At 43.2% G+C, this 21,816-nt stretch overlaps 1 protein-coding gene across 2 annotated transcripts in view; it reads left to right on the plus strand.

The window, feature by feature from the left end:
• Positions 1–21,816, plus strand: part of MED13L (mediator complex subunit 13L) — a 250,774-nt gene that overhangs the window by 38,641 nt on the left and 190,317 nt on the right. For both annotated transcript variants that reach the window (XM_073582553.1, XM_073582554.1), the window contains exon 2: positions 13,509–13,746. In XM_073582553.1, the coding sequence (XP_073438654.1) occupies positions 13,509–13,746 (238 nt within the window). The remainder of the gene's footprint in view (positions 1–13,508; positions 13,747–21,816) is intronic.

Consider the following 21,816-nt stretch of genomic DNA (forward strand, 5'->3'; position numbering starts at 1 on the left):
GGGGTTAATCTGCAGGTTAATAGCCTTCTGAACCCGCCCGGTGCCTTCACTTTGAGCTCCGCTGCCAGGAGGAAATTAATTTTATTTAGCGTTCGGATTTCAGCCACAAGAGTGGCGCCTTCAGTCACCTTTCTGTGTATAGAGTGATGGCTGTAACTGCACCCCATCACTAACTGACAGCTGGCCCTAATGCTGTCTGTCACTGTCGGAGTGCGTGGTTACAGTGCGGTGACTGAAACTGCGCCAGCACCTCCCTCGTGACTGAAACCTGAATGCTAGCAGGAGGAATAAAGTTCATTTGCTTCTAGCAGCTGGGCTTTAAGTGCTTGCCGGTTTAGAACGTTATTAACCTGCAGATTATCCCCATATGTGAAGGTAATAGCGGTTTTTCATGTGACAGGTTCCCTTTAACTCCTTCAAGACCTTGCCCTTTTTCATTTTTGCATTTCTGTTTTTCGCTCCCCTTCTTCCCAGAACCATAACCTTATTTTTCCGCTAATATGGCCATGTGATGGCTTGTTTTTTACGGGACAAGTTGTAGTTTTGAACGACACCATTGGTTTTATCATGTCGTGTACTAAAAAATGGAAAAAAAAATTTAAAGTGCAGTGAAATTTCAAAGAAAATGCAATCACACACCACACTTGTTTTTGTTTGGCTTTTTTACTAGGTTCAATAAATTGCTAAAACTGACCTGCCATTATGCTTCTCCAGGTCATTACGAGTTCATAGACACCAAACATGTCTAGGTTTTTTTTTTTTTATTCAAGTGGTGAAAAAAAATTCCAAAATTTGTTAAAAAAAAAAAAAAGTGACATTTTCCGATACCCGTAGCGTCTCCATTTTTTGTGATGTCGGGCTGGCTGAGGGCTTAGTTTTTGCGCTCCGACCTGACAGTTTTAATGATACCATTTTGGTACAGGTACGATCTTTTGATCGCCCGTTATTGCATTTTAATCACGGCAACAACAAAAAAAAAAGTATTTCTGGTGTTTAGACTTTTTTCTCTCTACGCCGTTTAGCAATCAGGTTAATCCTTTTTTTTATTGATCTTCTGAGTGCAACATTACCAAATATGTGTGATTTATCTTTTTTATTTTTTTTTATTTTGAGTGGGGCAAAAGGGGGGTGATTTAAACTATATATATATATATATATATATATATATATATATATATATATATATATATATATATATATATATATATAAAATTTTTTTTTTTTCTTTTTTACTTTTGGCATGCTTCAATAGAAGCTGCCATAACCCGTTAGAGGCGATGATCAGACCACCGGGTGGTGCTCATAGCAATCCAGCAGGAATCATCTGGTTGTCATGCCAATCCATCGGTGACTGGGATGACCGGTGGGTGGATTTCCTGCCCAGTGGCCGGAAGCGCACGTTAAATGCTGCTGTCAGACCGGAGTTTAACTGTTTAATCCACCTGTGGCTATTCCGGGCACATGTCAGCTGTTCAAAACAGCTGATGTGTGCCGGAAAGATGTGGGTTCAGCGCCGGAGCCCACATCAAAGGGAGTATAGTGACCTCCGCTGTACTAGTATAGTGGAGGTCGTAAATAGGTTAAACTTGGTAACAGATTCCCTTAAATGCACAGTTTTTTTTTTATTTTTTATAAATGGGTATAACGCTCTGCCACACGAATACTGGCAAGCATGAACCCAGTCTTTGAGTATATTAAAGCAGTTATTCAACCTGCTCCTCGGGCACTGGTTAGCAGCTGACTCTATAGTGATTCACTGCCAAGCCGGCTGTCAGTCAGTGCTGAGGGCGCGGGTACAGCCACCGCTCACAATGTAGTGAAGTCACGCTGGCCACATCTCTATGACTGAAAGTTAATTTCTTCCCAGCAGCGGGGCTCTCAGTGCTGCAGTTGCACATCTTCAGAACACTGTTTTAACCTGTAGATTAACCCTACATCTGCATATTACTTTTGTTTTTCAGATGACAGGTTACTGTTAAAGTTAGGAGGTCTTGCTGTATTAACACTTTCCTCCCTACTTCATGTGAATCAATAAGCTAATCATCTGTGTCAGAAGCTTTTTCTTATTCACTGTGTGGCTGTATGTCAGAACTTCTCAGGGTGTCATCTGGAACATGCTTTTGAATTTTTATGGGATGCTTTACTATGAAATGGTGGTTTCATACTGGAAATGCACTGTTAATTTACTTGCTGTACTTGAAACTGTTCTTTCTTGCACACAATGCCATCATAATACTGTACTGTGACAGAAAACAAAAATGTTATAATTAGACCCCCCCCATGTCTTGTCAGTACGTTTGTGTGATCACAGCAGCATCTGCACTGATTTATGTACTCAGTCTCTTGCTGATTTGTGGGATGGAGTGCTAAGGTAATGTGTATGCATATACAGGTACCGTGGTGCTTAAAGGGAACCTGTCACATCATTTTTTGCTATTAAACTGGCCCCAGTATTTAAAAAACAAAAAAAAACCCCAAACACTCTATACCATTAATGGATTGCCACACTTACCTTTTGTTTCAGTCAGTGTCCTGCTCAAATTATGCATGCCCACAGCATTATGATGGATTGCCGTGACTGACTTGATGTCATGGCAATGGCAGAAGAAAACCCATGCTTGCGTACTCCCCATCAGCTCCCCGGGCATGCTCACTGAATCTGGGTGTACGTCCCCAGCTTCTTTTCATATGTGCGCATGCTCCTGACCTGCTGTGAGTCAGGGGATGTACACCCACAGTCAGTGCGCATGCCCGGAGAGCTGATGGGCAGTGTGCAAGTGCGGCATTTCCTCAGCCGTTGCATGATGTCAGGCCAGTCACGGCAATCTTATCACAATGCTGTTGGCGTGCATAATTTGAACAAGACACTGACTGACCCGTGACTGAAATGATAAAAACTCCACCCTTTTGACTGAAACAAAAGCTATGTGAGGCAATACAATAATGATATACAGTCATGGCCAAAAGTATTGACACCCCTGCAATTCTGTCAGATAATACTCAGTTTCTTCCTGAAAATGATTGCAAACACAAATTCTTTGGTATTATTATCTTCATTTAATTTGTCTTAAATGAAAAAACACAAAAAGAATTGTCCTAAAGCCAAATTGGATACAATTCCACACCAAACATAACAGAGGGTGGACAAAAGTATTGGCACGGTTCGAAAAATCATGTGATGCTTCTCTAATTTGTGTAATTAACAGCACCTATAACTTACCTGTGGCACCTAACAGGTGTTGGCAATAACTAAATCACACTTGCAGCCAGTTGACATGGATTAAAGTTGACTCAACCTCTGTCCTGTGTCCTTGTGTGTACCACATTGAGCACGGAGAAAAGAAAGAAGACCAAAGAACTGTCTGAGGACTTGAGAAACCAAATTGTGAGGAAGCATGAGCAATCTCAAGGCTACAAGTCCATCTCCAAAGACCTGAATGTTCCTGTGTCTACCGTGCGCAGTGTCATCAAGAAGTTTAAAGCCCATGGCACTGTGGCTAACCTCCCTAGATGTGGCCGGAAAAGAAAAATTGACAAGAGATTTCAACGCAAGATTGTGCGGATGTTGGATAAAGAACCTCCACTAACATCCAAACAAGTTCAAGCTGCCCTGCAGTCCGAGGGTACAACGGTGTCAACCCGTACTATCCGTCGGCATCTGAATGAAAAGGGACTGTATGGTAGGAGACCCAGGAAGACTCCACTTCTTACCCCGAGACATAAAAAAGCCAGGCTGGAGTTTGCCAAAACTTACCTGAAAAAGCCTAAAACATTTTGGAAGAATGTTCTCTGGTCAGATGAGACAAAAGTAGAGCTTTTAGGGCAAAAGCATCAACATAGAGTTTACAGGAGAAAAAAGAGGCATTCAAAGAAAAGTACACGGTCCCTACAGTCAAACATGGCGGAGGTTCCCTGATATTTTGGGGTTGCTTTGCTGCCTCTGGCACTGGACTGCTTGACCGTGTGCATGGCATTATGAAGTCAGAAGACTACCAACAAATTTTGCAGCATAATGTAGGGCCCAGTGTGAGAAAGCTGGGTCTCCCTCAGAGGTCATGGGTCTTCCAGCAGGACAATAACCCAAAACACACTTCAAATAGCACTAGAAAATGGTTTGAGAGAAAGCACTGGAGACTTCTAAGGTGGCCAGCAATGAGTCCAGACCTGAATCCCATAGAACACCTGTGGAGAGATCTAAAAATGGCAGTTTGGAGAAGGCACCCTTCAAATATCAGGGAACTGGAGTAGTTTGCCAAAGAAGAATGGTCTAAAATTCCAGCAGAGCATTGTAAGAAACTCATTGATGGTTACCGGAAGCGGTTGGTCGCAGTTATTTTGGCTAAAGGTTGTGCAACCAAGTATTAGGCTGAGGGTGCCAATACTTTTGTCCGGCCCATTTTTGGAGTTTTGTGTGAAATGATCAATGTTTTGCTTTTTGCTTCAGTCTCTTTTGTGTTTTTTCATTTAAGACAAATTAAATGAAGATAATAATACCAAAGAATTTGTGTTTGCAATCATTTTCAGGAAGAAACTGAATATTATCTGACAGAATTGCAGGGGTGTCAATACTTTTGGCCATGACTGTAAAGTGTTTGTTAAACATAATACTGTGAGCTTTTCTTTGAGAAAACCATTCTCAAAGAACACACTAATAGCAAAAAACGATGCAACAGGTTCCCTTTAAGTAGAGCTCTGGTATCTGTAGTGTGGTGAACAATAACCTCATCCCCTCGGTGAATTAGGAAGGTGGTGTCTACTGTGCACACTACCGGGGTTTGAAGGCAGCTTAACAAGGGAAATGCACATGACGATCTAAATGCATCCTGCCGTTTTAAAATATTTCTTAGTGTACCTACGACATTAGCTAGATTCTGCAGGTTCCTAATAATTTTGATTTTTCAGAATATTTGATTAACATTGTAATGAAGATATGCATTTCATTGAAAATTGGCATGATGCCCAGAATCAACTAGTTTTATCTTAAAACATGCTACTGTTACCTTTTTAATCAGGGGAACCTTTTAATTGGTTATCTTTGGCAAGTCATCTGCTTCTAATCTTTACAGATTAGAACAATCAGGGAGATTTATTCATACAGGTTTAAATTGAGACTGTAAATCTAGAAGGAAACTGGCAAAACCCCACCACATTTATATAACAGCAGAGCATCTCGCTGGACATTAAACAATGCACTTTCTTATGCCACCTGGCTTGGCATATTTTACGCAAGTTTTCTCATGACAAACTAAAGATATGCATCATTAATGCAGATGTAGTTTCAGATTCCTCTTAGCAATGCACTACTTTCCACATATATATTATATGGGAATAAAGAGGCAGTACTCTGCAACTTGGGGGAAAAACAAACAGATACACCTATGAAAATGACACAAAACCAATGTATGGTCAAAAATAAAAAGTTTATAACATAACAATTATGTTCCAAGGGCAGCATCAGCATTCAGCACAAAATTGTTAAAAGTCTCATGGTGAAGGAATAAGGTACCGTATATACTCGAGTATAAGCCGACCCGAGTATAAGCCGACCCCCCCCAATTTTGCCATAAAAAACTGGGAAAACTTATTGACTCGAGTATAAGCCTAGGGTGGGAAATGCTCCATCGATTATTCCCCCATATAGTGTCCCCAGAAGAAGCTCCATAGATAATTCCCCCATATGCTGACCCCATAAGAAGCTCCATAGATTGTTGCTCCATAGATTGTTCCCCCATATGCTGACCCCAGAAGAAGCTCCATAGACTGTTCCCCGATATGCTGCCCCCATGCTGCTGCTGCTGCATGTAAAAATAAAAAAAATGACATTCACCTCTTCGTCGCTGGGTGTCAGGTGCCGGTGTCACTGCTGGCACCTGAGATACTCACGTGTCCTGTGTCCATGGCTGCTCACCGCTATCTGCCGCGTCATCAGTCAGTGACGTTCAGACTGCAGGGGGCGCGGGACGCACTAACCACGTCACCGTGCCCTCTGCTGTCTGAAATCACTGACCGATGACAGACAGCAGCAAGCAGCCATGGACGCAGGACAGGTGAGTATCGCTATACTTACCCGTCCTGACGCTGTGTCTTGAGCCCCCAGCTTCTCCCCGTGTGCTCTCTTCCTGCCTTTAGCGGTCATGTGGTACCGCTCATTAAAACTCATGAATATGCGCATATTCATGAGTTTTAATGAGCGGCACCACGTTACTGCTGAAGGCAGGAAGGGAGAGCACGGGGAGAAGCTGGGGGCTCAAGACACAGTGTCAGGACGGGTAAGGCTAGTTTTACACTAGCGTTTATGAGCGCAGCGACGGCCTGCACACGGCCGCCGCTAAGCCCCGCCCCCTGCCGCGCCTCAGCCGGTAGCTCCGCCTACCGGCGCGTGACGCTGCATGCGCCCTGCGTCCCCTATCTTTATCACAGGGGGCGCAGCCCGTGCGCAGTATGCGTTTGGCGGCGCATGCGCCTTTTTGACGGTGCGCCGACCTGCGCCAAACGCAACCTGCTGCAGTTTGGTTGCGTCGGCGCACCGTCAAAAAGGCGTATGCGCCGCCAAACGCATACTGCGCACGGCCTGCGCCCCCTGTGATAAAGATAGGGGACGCAGGGCGCATGCAGCGTCATGCGCCGGTGGGCGGAGCTACCGGCGGGGGCACGGCAGGGGGCGGGGCTTAGCGGCGGCTGTCGCTGCACTCATAAACGCTAGTGTGAAACTAGCCTAAGTATGACCTGACACCCCCGCCCCCCCTCCCCCTCCGACCCCCTTTGTATATGACTCGAATATAAGACGAGAGGGGGACTTTCAGCCCAATTTTTTGGGCTGAAAATTTCGGCTTATATTCGAGTATATACCAGGGCTGTGGAGTCGGTAAGCCAAACCTGCGACTCCGACTCCTCAATTTCCCTTACACCGACTCCGACTCCACGACTCCGACTCCCACACATATTGCTTATATTTAAGTGAAAAATTTATTGTAGTACAATGTGAACCTCAGACATTTAATCATTTTTATGATCCAATAATCAAGATATTTAGATAGAACAGAATATATATTGGTGTACTACCCGGTTTTCATTCTTTTTGGTACAGATACGATATGGATAAATGGATAGATAGAGCAGATTTCTAATCTGCTTTTGCTATTGAGTAACATTATCTATGAGCTCAAAAACCTTTCAGGTGATGCAGTTTTTTAAAAAGATGATCAACTTTTGCAGGTGAAAAACGTATCCTCAAAAAACACAGGAAAAACGCTGTGTGTGAATGTAGCCTTAGATCAGGAATATAACAGCCATTTATAGGACATTTCATAACTTTCCCAAACTCCTATGAAAAAATATTCAGCACATCCTGCATTGAATTACTGTACCCAATTTATTATATATTGTCGGAGTCGGTCCATTTTATACCGACTCCAACTCCGACTCCACCAAAATGAGCACCGACTCCGACTCCACGACTCCGACTCCACAGCCCTGGTATATACGGTAAGTATCTATAGCTGCATAATTGTAGAATCATATGAAGAAGATTGCTGTCATATAATGTAAAGTCTAGGCCAGGAAAAATTATTAAAATGTCTCCCTGAATCAGGATATAACCTGTCCAAACAATTGCGGTCTATGCTAGCTGATAGTGACATTTGCTTACATGTAAAAATTTAGTAATTATGCACATATAAATGTGTGGTACAATAACAATATATAAAGGTGGTCAGGGATTAGTAGCAAAAAAAAGTCTGCCAATGTGCAGAGTAATCGCAAAGTTAGATTTCAAAACAAGCAATACATCTTAGAAAGTGGAAAGCAAATGTAAAATATGCCGCATACCATGGTCATATTGGGTAGTGAATTCCAAATGGGATACTTACCCATCACTTAGAGTGGGGAACTGACCGCACGTTTCACCAGTGGCTTTCGTAATAACAATTGACAGATGATATTTAAAGAGGTCAAATGTGGTAACAGATCCCATATAAACTATTAATATGGGCATATAGGTTATAGCAGGCAGAAAAATGTCCTTCCCGTGTGCCTCATATCTGATGCCTTGTTAATGGGTAATCATCCTTTATCACTTTATATAAATGACCTCTTTGAGGCTCTGGGGAGGATGGTGCCTGGAAGATAACTCTGCCCCCAGAGCTTGCTTTACATGAAGGGGAGTAACCAGTGTGACTTATAATGACCGCTCTCTGATCTCCTGATCGCACTGCAGAACTCTGTGGGTTTATAACTGACACATCTGCAGGTTCCTCTCAGCTTCCATCTCACAGGCAGACAGGGCTGCAATATTGTGGCAGTACAGCAGAGCTGAGAGAGAAGCAAAAAATGCATTTGCAAGAGACAGTTTTCTCCTGTTCTATGTTTACTTGTCTCACTGGTAACTCCCTCTTCATGTAAGATAATCTCTGGAGGCCACGTTATCTTCTAGGATACATCCTCACAAGAGGCTGGAAGAGGTCATTTATATAAAGTGATAAAAGATTATTCCTCACTAAGGCACCTGATGTGAGGCATACACGCATCATTCTCCTCAGCGGTCTATAAACTGTATGCCCATGTTAATAGTTTAGAAAGGTCAAATGCAGTGACAGATTCCCTTTTAAAGCAGCCACAAATAAAATACCAATTCATGTGGAATTACACATTAAGAAAAACTTCACTTGACCCTCTTCTGCTCTGCAAAACACAAGTGTTCCAAGCAACACGATTAATGTGCAGAAAACCCTCATGAGAACTTTTACAAGATTACACCTGCTCTCCAGGATCTGATGGGTTTGTGATAGTCCTGGAGAGGTATTTTGATTCTGCACTTCACTACACAGGCTTTCAGGCTTTGTAAGAACAGAAGGTTGAAAAAAAGGCAAGCTGTGTGAGTCAGGCTGGGTTTTGATCTTTGTCTCTTCTATGAAATGGGCTCTTCAAGCCTCACAAACATGCTTGTGTTGCAGATACGTTACATAGGAAAAAAGAAAGGTGTGTGTCTATTATGTTTTTATAATATATACTACAAATTAAATTTATAATATATCCGTGTTTTAGAAGCGGAGACTGGTCTCAGCAGAGGTTCCCCCTGGCTGTTCGCATATTAACATAATCCTTTGCAGCGATTTCTGTTTTTTTTTTTCTCTTTTAACATAATTGACAAATCCTTTACTTACGTTATCTTATACTGGGTTCAGGAGGCTTCACAAAGAAACATTATGGTACTTTATTTCATTGAGTGTACAGGCACCCACTAAATGGCTTCTCCCCATCGTCTGTAATCCCAGCTGTTCCCCTGGGTGCTCATGCTTTTGGCAGTGTATAATGGGGACGGTAAACTGTAGCTTATTTATAGGTACTTTTTTTTTTTCACTGGCCCTGGCTCATATGTGGAGTCTGCCACACAGAAATAGTATGGTCTGTGTCCTTAATAAACTCCTGCCTTATAGGTGATCCCCTTCTGCCACCTACAGGGATATAGCTAACACTTATTGTGCACAGAAAAAACTGCTTGTGACATTGTGCCACCTGTTTTCATGAACTTGTCTATAACTTACTGTTGCGTTCAACCTGTGTCAAAACACTAAAATCTAGCTTTGGACAAAGTATGTTCTGTAGGTCAACAACACTCACTGCTTTATTTTTCTATATGCAATGTCCCAGAATCGGGCTTTATCGGGGTTTTCTTACATTTATTTGGATAATGTCACATTACAGCTACATTCCCCCCCCCCCCCCAACCCCACCCCCCCTTTCAGTCAACATCTGTTTCAGATCTCTTGGCCCTTTAAGAAACACACAGCTCATTTGCCTCCGGCAGGCCGATGAACAGCATTCTTGCAAACCTACACTTTTCATTTACGTTTTTTCCCCTGGGCTTTCCGAGCTTATGGCATCATTCTGTTTCATTTCACAATTGTTTAACAAAAAATTTACCAGTAAGTAAATGTCTTGTTCTTGAAGATGAATCCTAAAAAACACACGGTCCCCCTATATACATTGAGGTGTCCAGCGCTGCTGTGCTGTGTTGAGACTGTGTAAGCAGGATATGATAGCAGAGCCATCACCTGTCATATGTGATTGTTTTCTTTATAAGAAATCATGCCTTACTAAATTGGTATATTAAGTACAACAGGGGTGGGGAACCTTATTCCATCCGGGAGCCATTTTGAAATTTCTACCATTATTCGAGGGCCACACAAAAATGATCACCTTGAGGCTGTGTACCCACGTAAGCGTTTTTTTCGCATTTTTTTTTTACCAGCAAAAATGCTTTAAAAAATGCTTAAAAGAAGCATCCCATTCATTTTAATGAATTCTGTATTTTTTTGTGCATATTGATGCGTTTTTTTCCGTGAAAAAACGCAGCATGCTCATTAATTTTGCGGAAAAATCTGCATTTCTAGCTATTTTCTATTAGACTGGGGACGTGCGGGAAAAAACAAGCGTTTTCTAGGAAGGAGTCCGGTTTTCATGCAGAAATTTTCTGCATATGTGGGTACATAGCCTGAAAATTACCCCGGTGTATTTAGTCAAACAATTACGGTAACTCACACTTAGTGTGATGGCTGGAGCTGCCTCTCCATCACTGGGGGCTATATATATCACAGGTGGTAGGATATACAGCACTTGGGGGGGGGGGGGGGGGGGGGGGGAGATATACTGCACTTTCGGGGTAAATGCAGCAGCTGTTGGGGGGATATATAGCACTGGGAGGGACAGGGATCGTCGGGGAGGCTCATAGATCACGGGGGGTGGGGGGGGGGGAGACAGATCACAGAGGGGTGACATGAAGATCACAGGGGTGCACATAGCTTTGGGTGACAGATCACAGGGGGCACATGGGAGCACAAACATCACAGGGGGTACATAGCAGGTGGGCATATAGATAACATGGGTCACAAAGCTGGGAGCCACAGATATCACGGGGGGCACAGAGATCACGGGGGGAATATAGCTGGAGGGCACAGATCACAGGGGGCATAGATATCACATGGGGAAACAGCTGGTGGGGCACATATATGGGGGGCACAGATCACAGGGGGTATATATAGGTGGGGGGCACAGATCACATGTGGAAACATAGCTTGGGTCATAGATCATGGGGTATATATAGGTGGGGGGCACAGATCACATGTGGAAACATAGCTGGGGGCACAGAGATCATGGGGGGCACATAGCTGGAGGGCACAGATCCCCAGGGAGGTACAGAGCTGTGGGCACGCACTCAAAGATCGCTGACTCTCTGGCAGCGTCTCCTCTTCCGGGACATGACGACGTAATCATCATGTGCAGGGCAGGCAGCGTTTTTTAATGAACGCTGCGTGCCCATGCACTTGGGGGTTAAAGGGCCGGCAGCTGACAGGATACAGCTGCCGCCCGAGCATTGGGGACTCCAGGGACCTACCCGCGGGCCGCATGAAAAGCCACTGCGGGCCGCCTGCGGGCCGCCTGCGGGCCGGAGGTTCCCCACCTCTGAAGTACAATGACTTAAGGTCAGATTTTTACTCCCAAAACGTTGCATGATTTTGGCACGTGTTAATGCATTTTAAGCCATGACCCTTACCACTAAATCATGGCTATTTTTCTTTTAAGTTAGGGGCAAAAAGCATGTAGAAAGCATGCAATATACAGCTCTGGCAAAAATTAAGAGACCACTGCACAGTTTTATAATAAGCAGCTTCTCCACATGTCTGACAGCCATTCCATTCCAGTGTCAGTTGAATTCCAACCACAGTACACCTCATATATTATATTATTCGTATGAATACCTAATAAGAGCACCATGTGTAGACCCCCCCCCCACAGGCCGCCCAAAGCACGAGCATATCATTAACTCAAAGCTGAATATAAAGATTACACAACAGCCACAATAAGGATTTCATCAACCAATGTATCATTTTAATCAGTATAACAACACCAACCTGACAGTGCCTGTGGGTTACTGTGCACAATCCTGCTGACAGGTTCGCTTTAAGGGCATAAAAATTTAAAGTTTTAAAACTACTAAAATTTCTAATTTAAGTTTTTGATATTTTCCTATCCTCAACTAATTAGGAACAAAACATTTTTTTTTTTTTTTAAAGGCTTTTATGAGGTGGCTTGCTAGAATGTTGGAAAACCCTTTGAACCTCTGCCCTATTGTCAGTATGTGTGATGTCCGAACAAGTGGTCCTAGAACGTGTGGTTTCCACCATGGATTGTTTTTCTTAATCCTTTTTTTTCTCCAGCATTATCTTAAGTCTTATTTAGAAGTATGTATACTGTATATTAAATTTGTCTCTACATGGAGGCTAAAAGACACTCATTTGGCCTCTGTTTAGTGATTCACAATGGACACTTTTTCATGTATGGTGGTGGCTACTTGGGTGTACTCACTACATATATAGCAATAAAGAACATTTGGGATGGACATAGTATATAAAGTGACAGATTAGTATCTTGTTTTCATATACATACCTAAACAAATGGATAGAGGGACCAGCTAGTGGATGGGCCTAAAACAGTGTCCCCCCAACTCCAGTCCTCAAGAGCCACCAACAGGTCATGTTTTCAGGATTTCCCTTAAAATTGCAAGGGTGAGATCTGCTTACCTGGACAGGGAATAATTCCACCACCTGAGCGATACTAAGGAAATCCTTAAAACCTGACTTGCTGGTGGCTCATGAGGGACTGGAGTTGGGGAATACTGGCCTAAAGGGTCCCCATTACAACAATCGCAATATACAGTAAATCTGAGGCAGCCTCAAGTGTAATGGTAAAAGACATGTCTTTTTTTCGGTAATAACGCAACTTGATATGCAGCCAGAAATCCCCCTTATGTGTATATATATGCTCGTCAGAGCATGGTAAACACACCAGCTCCATAGCAATGGCTCTTACAGGGTGTTAAAAGTCCTCTTACTCATTTGTATGATGCCTATATGTTGCGCTGAGGCTTTATTGCTATCTATGTTATATGGAGAGTATCTAATTAAGAAATATGGTTTATATATTAATCCACAATTCTAGCTATGTATTCGTACACTACATATAAATGAAAAACGAACTGTGGATAGTTCAGCTGTGACCCTGCTGATTGTATTATAGTCACATTTTGTTTCCTAAAATGCTTAATTCTGTGTTAAGAATAACGAGCTCCTGGATATCGGTGACCTGTTCATGTTTTGGCATTCTTTCCTGCTTTTTTTTCTTTAACCCGTTGCGAATGAGCAGTCCAATGAGCCATGTACCCCACCCATTGTATAGCTGGTATTTATGCTATAAAAGGAAGACATGACTATGGTTTCCTTTCTCAGAGCATTGTAATAATGTGCAGCTAGCCTACTGCTGGTATGGTGCACATCACAATGTTTATGCCACCTGATCTTTCCCTTTTTTGTTAGTCTTGACTGTAGAAGCTGTTGTACAGTTCCCCTGTCTCTCAGTATTAAGTTTGTGGGTTTCCCTAGCATTTTGCTAGTAAATATGGAAATATTAACCATGTGTATTTTTTTTTTTGTTTTTTTTTCCCCTCCCACCAGGCTGAATTAACTGGCATCAAATGGCGTCGCTACAAATTCCAAGGCCACGGCGACTGCAGTCCAATCATCTCTGCTCCGGCCCAAGACGACCCCATTCTTTTGAGCTTCATTCGTTGCTTGCAGGCCAACCTGTTATGTGTATGGAGACGAGAAGTCATGCCGGATTGCAAAGAGCTTTGGGTTTTCTGGTGGGGAGATGAGCCTAATCTTGCTGATGTTATTCACCATGAGCTTACCAGTGAGTACATATTTCTCTTTGGCATTGCGTTGTTTTTTTAATGTTTTTTATGTTCAATGTATGCTTGCTATGCCGAGGTAAAGTACTGTATAATCTTGCACTGTAACAAGCATGATTGCCTTTACCGTCCATTAACGGACACAGTCTGTCATGGCCAGGTGTCAATTCCCGCACACCAGGACGGAGTGTGTCCGTCATGCATTTAAACTATCACTGCGTTGTAAACACGCACTGGCAGTTCAGTGCCGACAGCTGTCTGTGACAGCTGAGAGACATGGCAACAGGTGCCGGGAGCACTGTGATTGGTCAGTCAATCTGACCGATAACAGCATGATCACACAGGAGATGCTGAAATATCAGCACCTCCCGCCCTATCAGTGCAGGAGCTCAGCGCTGCCAGTGGCTGAGCTTCTGTACTAACAGCCAAGATCGGAGTCTGCGCTGCCCCTGGCTGTTAACCCCCTAATTGATGCGATCGAGCGCGATCGCAGCATTCAGGAGTGAGGCAGAGGGACAGGGAGCTCCCTCTGCCTTCAGATCAGCATCCCCGCAACGTCATCACGGGGCCCGATCGTTGCCGTGGTGACCTCGGGGGTCTTCATGACGACCCCCGGGTCATCAAGCTATGGAAAGCCTCTGAGACCGCATGGTGTCTGAAGCTTTCAGTATAGGTATAATGCACTGCAATGTTAGTGCATTGCAATGTATTATACCTGCAATCAAAGTAAAAAAGTGAAGGTCCCATAAAGGGACTAGGTTAAAAAGAAAAAAAAAAAATTACAAAGTAATAAAAAAAAATAAATCCACTAATAGATGCACACTTTTTTTGGTTTAAAAAAAAAAGCAAACAAAAGTACACGTTTGTTATCGTTGCATCTGTAAAAATCCAATCAAAAAGTCACACTAGTTAACCCCTACAGTGAATGCTGTAAAAAAACAACACAACTAGCAAATTATGCTTTATCATCATACCGTTTGGAAAAAGTGGAATAAAACACTATCAAAAATCGAATGTAAATAAAAATAGTATCGCTGAAAGTGCCAACTTGTTTTGCAAAAAACAAGTTGCCATACAACTCCATCAGCAGAAAAATAAAAAAAGGTATAGCTCACAGAATAAAGCAGTGCTAAAATAATTTTTTCTAGAAGTTTTTATGTAAAAGCGCCAAAGCATAAAAAATCTATATAAATGTGGCATTGCTGTAATCGTAGTGACCCGAAGAATAAAACTGCCTTATCAATTTTACCACATGCAGAACGGAGAGAAAAAAAAATTCCTGAATTTCTGGTTTTTGTTCATTCTGCCTCCACAAAAATCGGAATACAAAAACCAATCAAAAAATGTCATGTGCCCGAAAATGGTATCAATAAAAACGTCAGGTCGTCCCGGAAAAAACAAGCCTTTACATGACTGTCGTCCAAAATATGAAAAAATTATAGCTCTCAAAATATGGCGATGCAAAAAATTCTTGCAAAAAAAAAAAAGCGTCGTTTAGTTTGTGACAGAAGCTAAGCATAAAAAAAGGATATAAATCTGGTATCACTGTAATTCACTGCACGAGGAACGGCGTAAAAAATAAAACCAGTTCTTCACTTGCTGTGGATTTGTTCATTCTGCCTTCCAAAGATCGCAGTAAGGCTCAGCGCACATTTATCCTGCACTCTATGCTGAGCACATGCATCGGGGTTTCCATGTAAATCTCTGAAATACGTGATTCAGACAGAACCAACGGCAGAAGATTCCCTATAATGAGGCAGATGGAGGCACTGTGAACGCCATAGGACCTGTGATCCGGCGGTGTCCGTCTGTGGCGTGCATAAAAGCGCAGTCAACCATAGTTTTGTGCACCTCTGAAAGAAAGGACTATGCTGAACAGAGGTCAAGTGGAGTCCAGAGTAACTGCTGCCTCACTATAGTGAATGGATCCCTCAGGGGTTTCATCTGTCACATAGCTCAGAGATTTTGATGGAAACCCCAAAGTATGTGTTCAGCGTAGAGTGCCAGATAAATGGGATCACAAACGTTAGGAAAAATTTTCCCAATAAAAGCTTCAACTCCATCCATGAAAAAAGTTCCCACCCTGGTCTGTCATCAGTTAGCAGAAATATAGGGGCCTCTACGTTACTGGTAGCACAAAGGCTCTGGAAAAGCCAAAAGAAATTTAGCATTCCCAAGTCCAAATGCCCCCCTTCCCAGTGTGCATAAACCACCTTTAGCATTCACATTTAGCAGGGGTATAATTTCCAAAATGGGGTCACTTAGGGGGGGGGGGGGGATTCTTCTCTCCACTCTAAGGGGGCTCTGTATATGGAGTCCACAAACTATATGAAAATCTGTGCTCCAGGAAGCAAATAGCGCTCCTTCCCTACCGAGACTCTCCCTATGGCTAAGCAGTACAGTATAACCACATATGGTGTATTTCTATATTCAGCAGAAACTGTGGGACACATTCTGGTGCCAATTTTCCCACCACTTGTGTGAAAATGTTAAATCTGGGGCTAAAACAAAATATTTGTGGTAAAAATGTAATTATTTCTTCTCGACTGCCCAATGGTATAAAATTCTGTGACACACCCTTGGAATCAATGTGATCATTACACCCCTAAATTAATTCATTGAGACGTGTAGTTTGTAAAATGTGGTCACTTATGGGGCGTTCTACTGTTTTGGCACCTCAGGGGCTCTTCCAGTGGGTCATGGCACCCTCAAACCGTAATAGTAAAATCTGCACTGTAATATGCACTCCTTCCCTTTTTAGCTTTGTACTGTTGCCTCAAAAGTAGTTTTCACCCACACGTGGGGTATTGGCAGACTCCGGAGAAATTGCACAACAAATTCTGGCATCCATTTTCTCCTGTTACCCTTGAGAAAATAATAAATATGGGGCTGAAAGAAAAATTTTGCGGGAAAAATTTTCTTAGCTCTGTTATAAACTTTTCTAAAGCACCTGGTGGTTCAAGGTGCTCACCACTCATCTAGATAAGTTCCTTGAGGAGTCTAGTTTCCAAAATGGTATCACTTGTGGGGGGTTTCCACTGTTTAGGCACATCAGGGGCCCTCCAAAAATGACATGGCATCCGCTCTAGATTCTAGCCAATTTTGTGTTCAAAAAGTCAAACCTTTCTCCTTCTCTTCCGGGTCCTGCTGTGCGCCCAAACAGCAGTCTTCCTTCACACATGGGGTACCGGCGAACTCAGGAGAAATTGCACAATAATTTTTGGGGTCTATTTTCTCCTGCTACATTTGTTAATATAAAAGTTTGGTGCCAAAAGTTGATTTTTGAGGAAAAAATTAAATTTTTTTTATTTTCACTTCTCTACGTTATAAACATCTGTGAAGCACTTGGGGGTTCAATGTGCTCACCACACATATAAATAAGTTCCTTGAGGGGTCTAGTTTACAAAATGGGATCACTTGTGGGGGGTTTCCACTGTTTAGGTACATCAGGGGCTCTCCAAACTCGACATGACGTCTGCTCTCGATTCCAGACAATTTTACGTTCAAAACCTCAAATGGTGCTCCTTCCTTGCCTTGCGCCTAAAGAGTGGTCTTCCTCCACACATGGGGTATCGGTGAACTCAGGAGAAATTACAAACAAATATTGTGGTTCATTTTCTCCTGATACCCTTGGGGAAAATAAAAAAAAAAAAGTGTCCGAAGTAAAATTTTTGTGAAAAAAAAAGTTAAATGTTCATTTTTTCCTTCCACATTGCTTCAATTCTTGTGAAGCACCTGAAGGGCTATAAAACTTTGAATGTGGTTTTGAGCACCTTGAGGGGTGCAGTTTTTAGAATGGTGACACTTTTAGGTATTTTCTGTCATATAGGCCCCCAAGGTGACTTCAAATATGTGGTGGTCCCTGAAAAAAAAAGTTTTGTAAATTTTGTTGAGAAAATGAGATCGCTGGTCAAATTTTAACCCTTAAAACGCACAAAAAAAAAAATCAGAAATTTGTGTTGATGTAAAGCAGACATGTGGGAAAAGTTATTTATTAACCATGTTGTGTGACATAATACTGATTTAGGGGCATAAAAATTAAAGCTGTGTGCCCACGTTGCGTTTAAGCGTTTCTGCCGTGTTTTTTGCCACAGCGGAAACGCTTAAACACCGTTCCCATGCAATCCTATGGAATTCTGCAGTTGCTGTGCCCATGCTGCAGATTCTACCACTGCGGAATCGCGTAGCGATAAAATCTGCAGCATATCCATTATTTCTGCGGAATCGCGGCAATTCTGCCACCATAGGATGGCATTGAAACGCTCATTTTACACATGTGGCTATGCCCACCATGCGTAAAGTGAGCGCTTCATGTGCGGATGGTACCCAGGGTCTGGAGGAGAGGAGACTCTCCTCCATGCCCTGGGTACCATATCCCTGTAAAAAATAGAATTAAAATAAAAAATAGGGATAATACCCCCCCCCCCTGGCGGCCCCAGAAGTCATCCCGCCCCTCAGCGATGCTGCGGGCATCTTTCGTTCCCAGGGATGCCTTGCACGAATGACCTCTGAGGTCAGTGTCGCAAGGCATCTCTGGGAATGGAAGTTGCTGACAGTGTCGCTGAGGGGCGGGACGACTTCGCCAGAAGGTGAGTATATCGTGTATGTATGTGTGTGTATATATTTTAATTATTTTTAACATTCTAAAAACACTTGCAAAACGCTTGTGTTTTGCAGGAATACGCATGCGATTGACCCACGGCAGGGAGTTGTGGAAATGCTGCTGCCGTTTCCGCAGCATTTCTGCAACGCGGGCACTTAGCCTTAAAGTTTGAAAATTGTGAAATTAACAATTTTTTTTGCCAAATTTACATTTTTTTCCCCCCACAAATGCAAGAAATTTTGAAGAAATTTTACCGCTATCACAAAGTACAATATGTCACGAAAAAAAACAAACTCAGAATCAGTAGGGTATGTTGAAGCATTCCAGAGTTACAACCACATAAAGTGACAGTGTTCAGATTTAAAAATTAAGGCCTAGTTATTAACCTACAAAGTGGCTTGGTCGTTAAAGGATTAAAGCAAACCTGTCCGAAGGATTTTGCTCAGTAAACTACAGACACTGTCAGGTTGGTGCTTTTTATACTGATTAAAATGGTACCTGGGTTGATGAAATTCATCTTTTGGTTGTAGCTTAATCTTTGCAGTTTTCAGTTAATGAGATTCTCGTGCTCCATTGCGGGCCTGTGGATGGGGATCTTTATGTGGTGCTCTGCTTACATATTCATCTTTATGGCTTATGACAGGTCAGTGATGCTACTGCACAAGCGCTGCCGGTGCAATTTTGCTGCAGCCACATTTTTTTTTCCCTCCAGCAAAACGGCAGCATATGCACAATAGCATCTTTCAGAAAGCGATAGATGCTGCTTCACCTGCGCTGCCGCCATTTTGCTGGAGAAAAAAAAATTGACTGCAGCGAAATGGCACCACGCGCTGTAGCATCTGTTGGAACACGATAGATGCTACTACGCATGCGCCGCCACCATTTTGATTAAGTTAATTTTTTTTTTTTTTTACCAGACAATATTGTTTGCGTTATGCGATACATGCAACTGTTCCGGCACCATTTTGCTGAATGTTTTTTCTTCTATACCCATAATGTGATACACAGTATGTAAAATAGGAGGCAGGTCACTGAAGTTTCAGTAACCCGTCATCTCTCTATATAAAAATGAATGTGTGTGTATCACCACCCAATCACGAAGCAACTTTCATTTCACCAGAGCTGTTCAAAAGAAGCTGAGCTGTGATTGGTTGCTATGACCAACAGTTTTCCCACTTGACAACACCTCAGCAGACACTGACATGGTGGGAGAAATCTAGCATCCCTGGGAACATAAGCTCCCAGCCATTGTTTGCCCCCTGAAAGCAGCACAGAGCACATGACAGAAATGAATTCCCCCCCCCCCCCCCGCCCATATTCCCATCACACATCCTCCATCCCGTAGGCACATCTTCCCTCTTAAAGGGATCATTGGTATGGAAAATCCATCCAGCGCTTTGGTTTTGACCCCAGGCCTCTCTTAAAGGGATCCCCGGTATGGAAGTTAGGACCGTTCCACTTAGCTCTGTGGTTCTGACCCCAGGCCCTTCTTAAAGGGATCTCCTGTTTGGAAGTTAGGGCAAATCTCTCGGCGCTCTGATTCTGACCCCAGGGTTCTATTAAATCGATCATTGGTATGCAAGTCAGGGCAAATCCACTCAGCGCTCTGGTTCTGAAGTCCCCTCTTAAAGGGATCCTCGGTACAGAAGTGAGGGAAAATCCCTCAGCGCTCTGATTCTCATCCCAGGCTTCTATTAAAGGGATCATTGGTATGGAAGGCAGGGCAAATCCACTCAGCGCTCTGGTTCTGACGCCAGGCCTCTCTTAAAGGGGTTCCCCAGTATGGAAGTTAGGACAGTTCCACTCAGCGCTCTGGTTCTGACTCCAGGCTGACGGGATGATGTGTGATATTGGTGGTAGTTGTCCGGTGGCTCTGGCTGATGGGATGATGTGGGATATTAGGAGTAGTAGTCCAGTGGCTCTGGCTGACGGGGAATGATGTGGGATATTAGGGATAGTAGTCCGGTAGCTCTGGCTGACGGGATGATGTGTGATATTAGTGGTAGTAGTCCGGTGGCTCTGGCTGATGGGACGATGTGAGATATTATGGGTAGTAGTCTGGTAGCTCTGGCTGACTGGATGATGTGGGATATTATAGTGAATGTGGCTATGCGGAGTGGACACTCAGAGATATATACATTATAATTTGTTATAACTAACCGTAGTTAGTTACTATGCCCGGGCAGCGCCAGGCTCTTCAGCTAGTAAGCTATAAAGATGAATATCTAAGCAGAGCGCTACATGAAGACCCCCTCCACAAGCCTGCCCTGAAGCGCGAGAAACTCATCAACTGAAAATAAAGATTAAACAACCACCACAAGATGGATTTAATCAACCAAGGTATAATTTTATTCAGTTTAACAGTGCCAACCTGTCACTTTCTGTAGGTTACAGTGCACATTCCTGGTGATAGGTTCCCTTTAAAAAGATATTCCCATATCATAAAGTGAAAACAATCAAGGATATACCATCTGTGGTGATCCATCAACAGGGATCCCAACTGATTCTGAGAATGAAGGATGCAGTGTTAATTCAGCGCTGTTCTGTTTTTCCCTGCACAGCGATGCTCTTGGACGCCCATCTGTGCAGGGAAATGTAGCTGGCCCCATTCACTTGAATGAAGGTGTGCTACATATCCCAACACATCATGTGTTTAGGTGGCCACATTTTAGGTAATGTCTATGAATGGATATAATGCTAAATTAGGATTGCAGCACCTTCAGTGTCAGAAAAAATGAGGGTTCAAGAGAAGAGGTGGTTGGAATATGTCGTCTCTATATGAAATGCAAATCCCCCTTCATGATTTGATTATGGTGGACTTTAAGGCTATATACACACGTTGCGGATTTTGATGCGGATCCGCAGTGTTTTTGGACATGCGGAATCGTATCAAATCCGCAGTGTAGTGCACAGCCAGTGTTAATGTTAAATTAAGACTTGCTGTGCACATGCTGCGGAACAATCCGTTCAGATTTACTGCGGGTTTTTTTCCGCAGCATGCAAATTCTTTTTGCAGATCCGCAGCAGCGGTTTTCGGTTTTCTTTCTTTTTCTTTCTTTCTCTCGCTTTCTCTCGCTTTCTCTCTCTCTCTCTCTCGCGCTTTCTCTCTCTCTCTCGCGCTTTCTCTCTCTCTCTCGCTCGCTTTCTCTCTCTCGCTCGCTTTCTCTCTCTCGCTCGCTTTCTCTCTCTCGCTCGCTTTCTCTCTCTCGCTCGCTTTCTCTCTCTCGCTCGCTTTCTCTCTCTCTCTCGCTTTCTCTCTCTCTCTCGCTTTCTCTCTCTCTCTCGCTTTCTCTCTCTCTCTCGCTTTCTCTCTCTCTCTCGCTTTCTCTCTCTCTCTCGCTTTCTCTCTCTCTCTCGCTTTCTCTCTCTCTCTCGCTTTCTCTCTCTCTCTCGCTTTCTCTCTCTCTCTCGCTTTCTCTCTCTCTCTCGCTTTCTCTCTCTCTCTCGCTTTCTCTCTCTCTCTCGCTTT

The sequence above is a fragment of the Dendrobates tinctorius genome, unplaced genomic scaffold (genome assembly GCF_039654945.1).
Source record: "Dendrobates tinctorius isolate UK_male_01 unplaced genomic scaffold, ASM3965494v1 ptg000073l, whole genome shotgun sequence".
Lineage (NCBI taxonomy): Eukaryota > Metazoa > Chordata > Amphibia > Anura > Dendrobatidae > Dendrobates > Dendrobates tinctorius.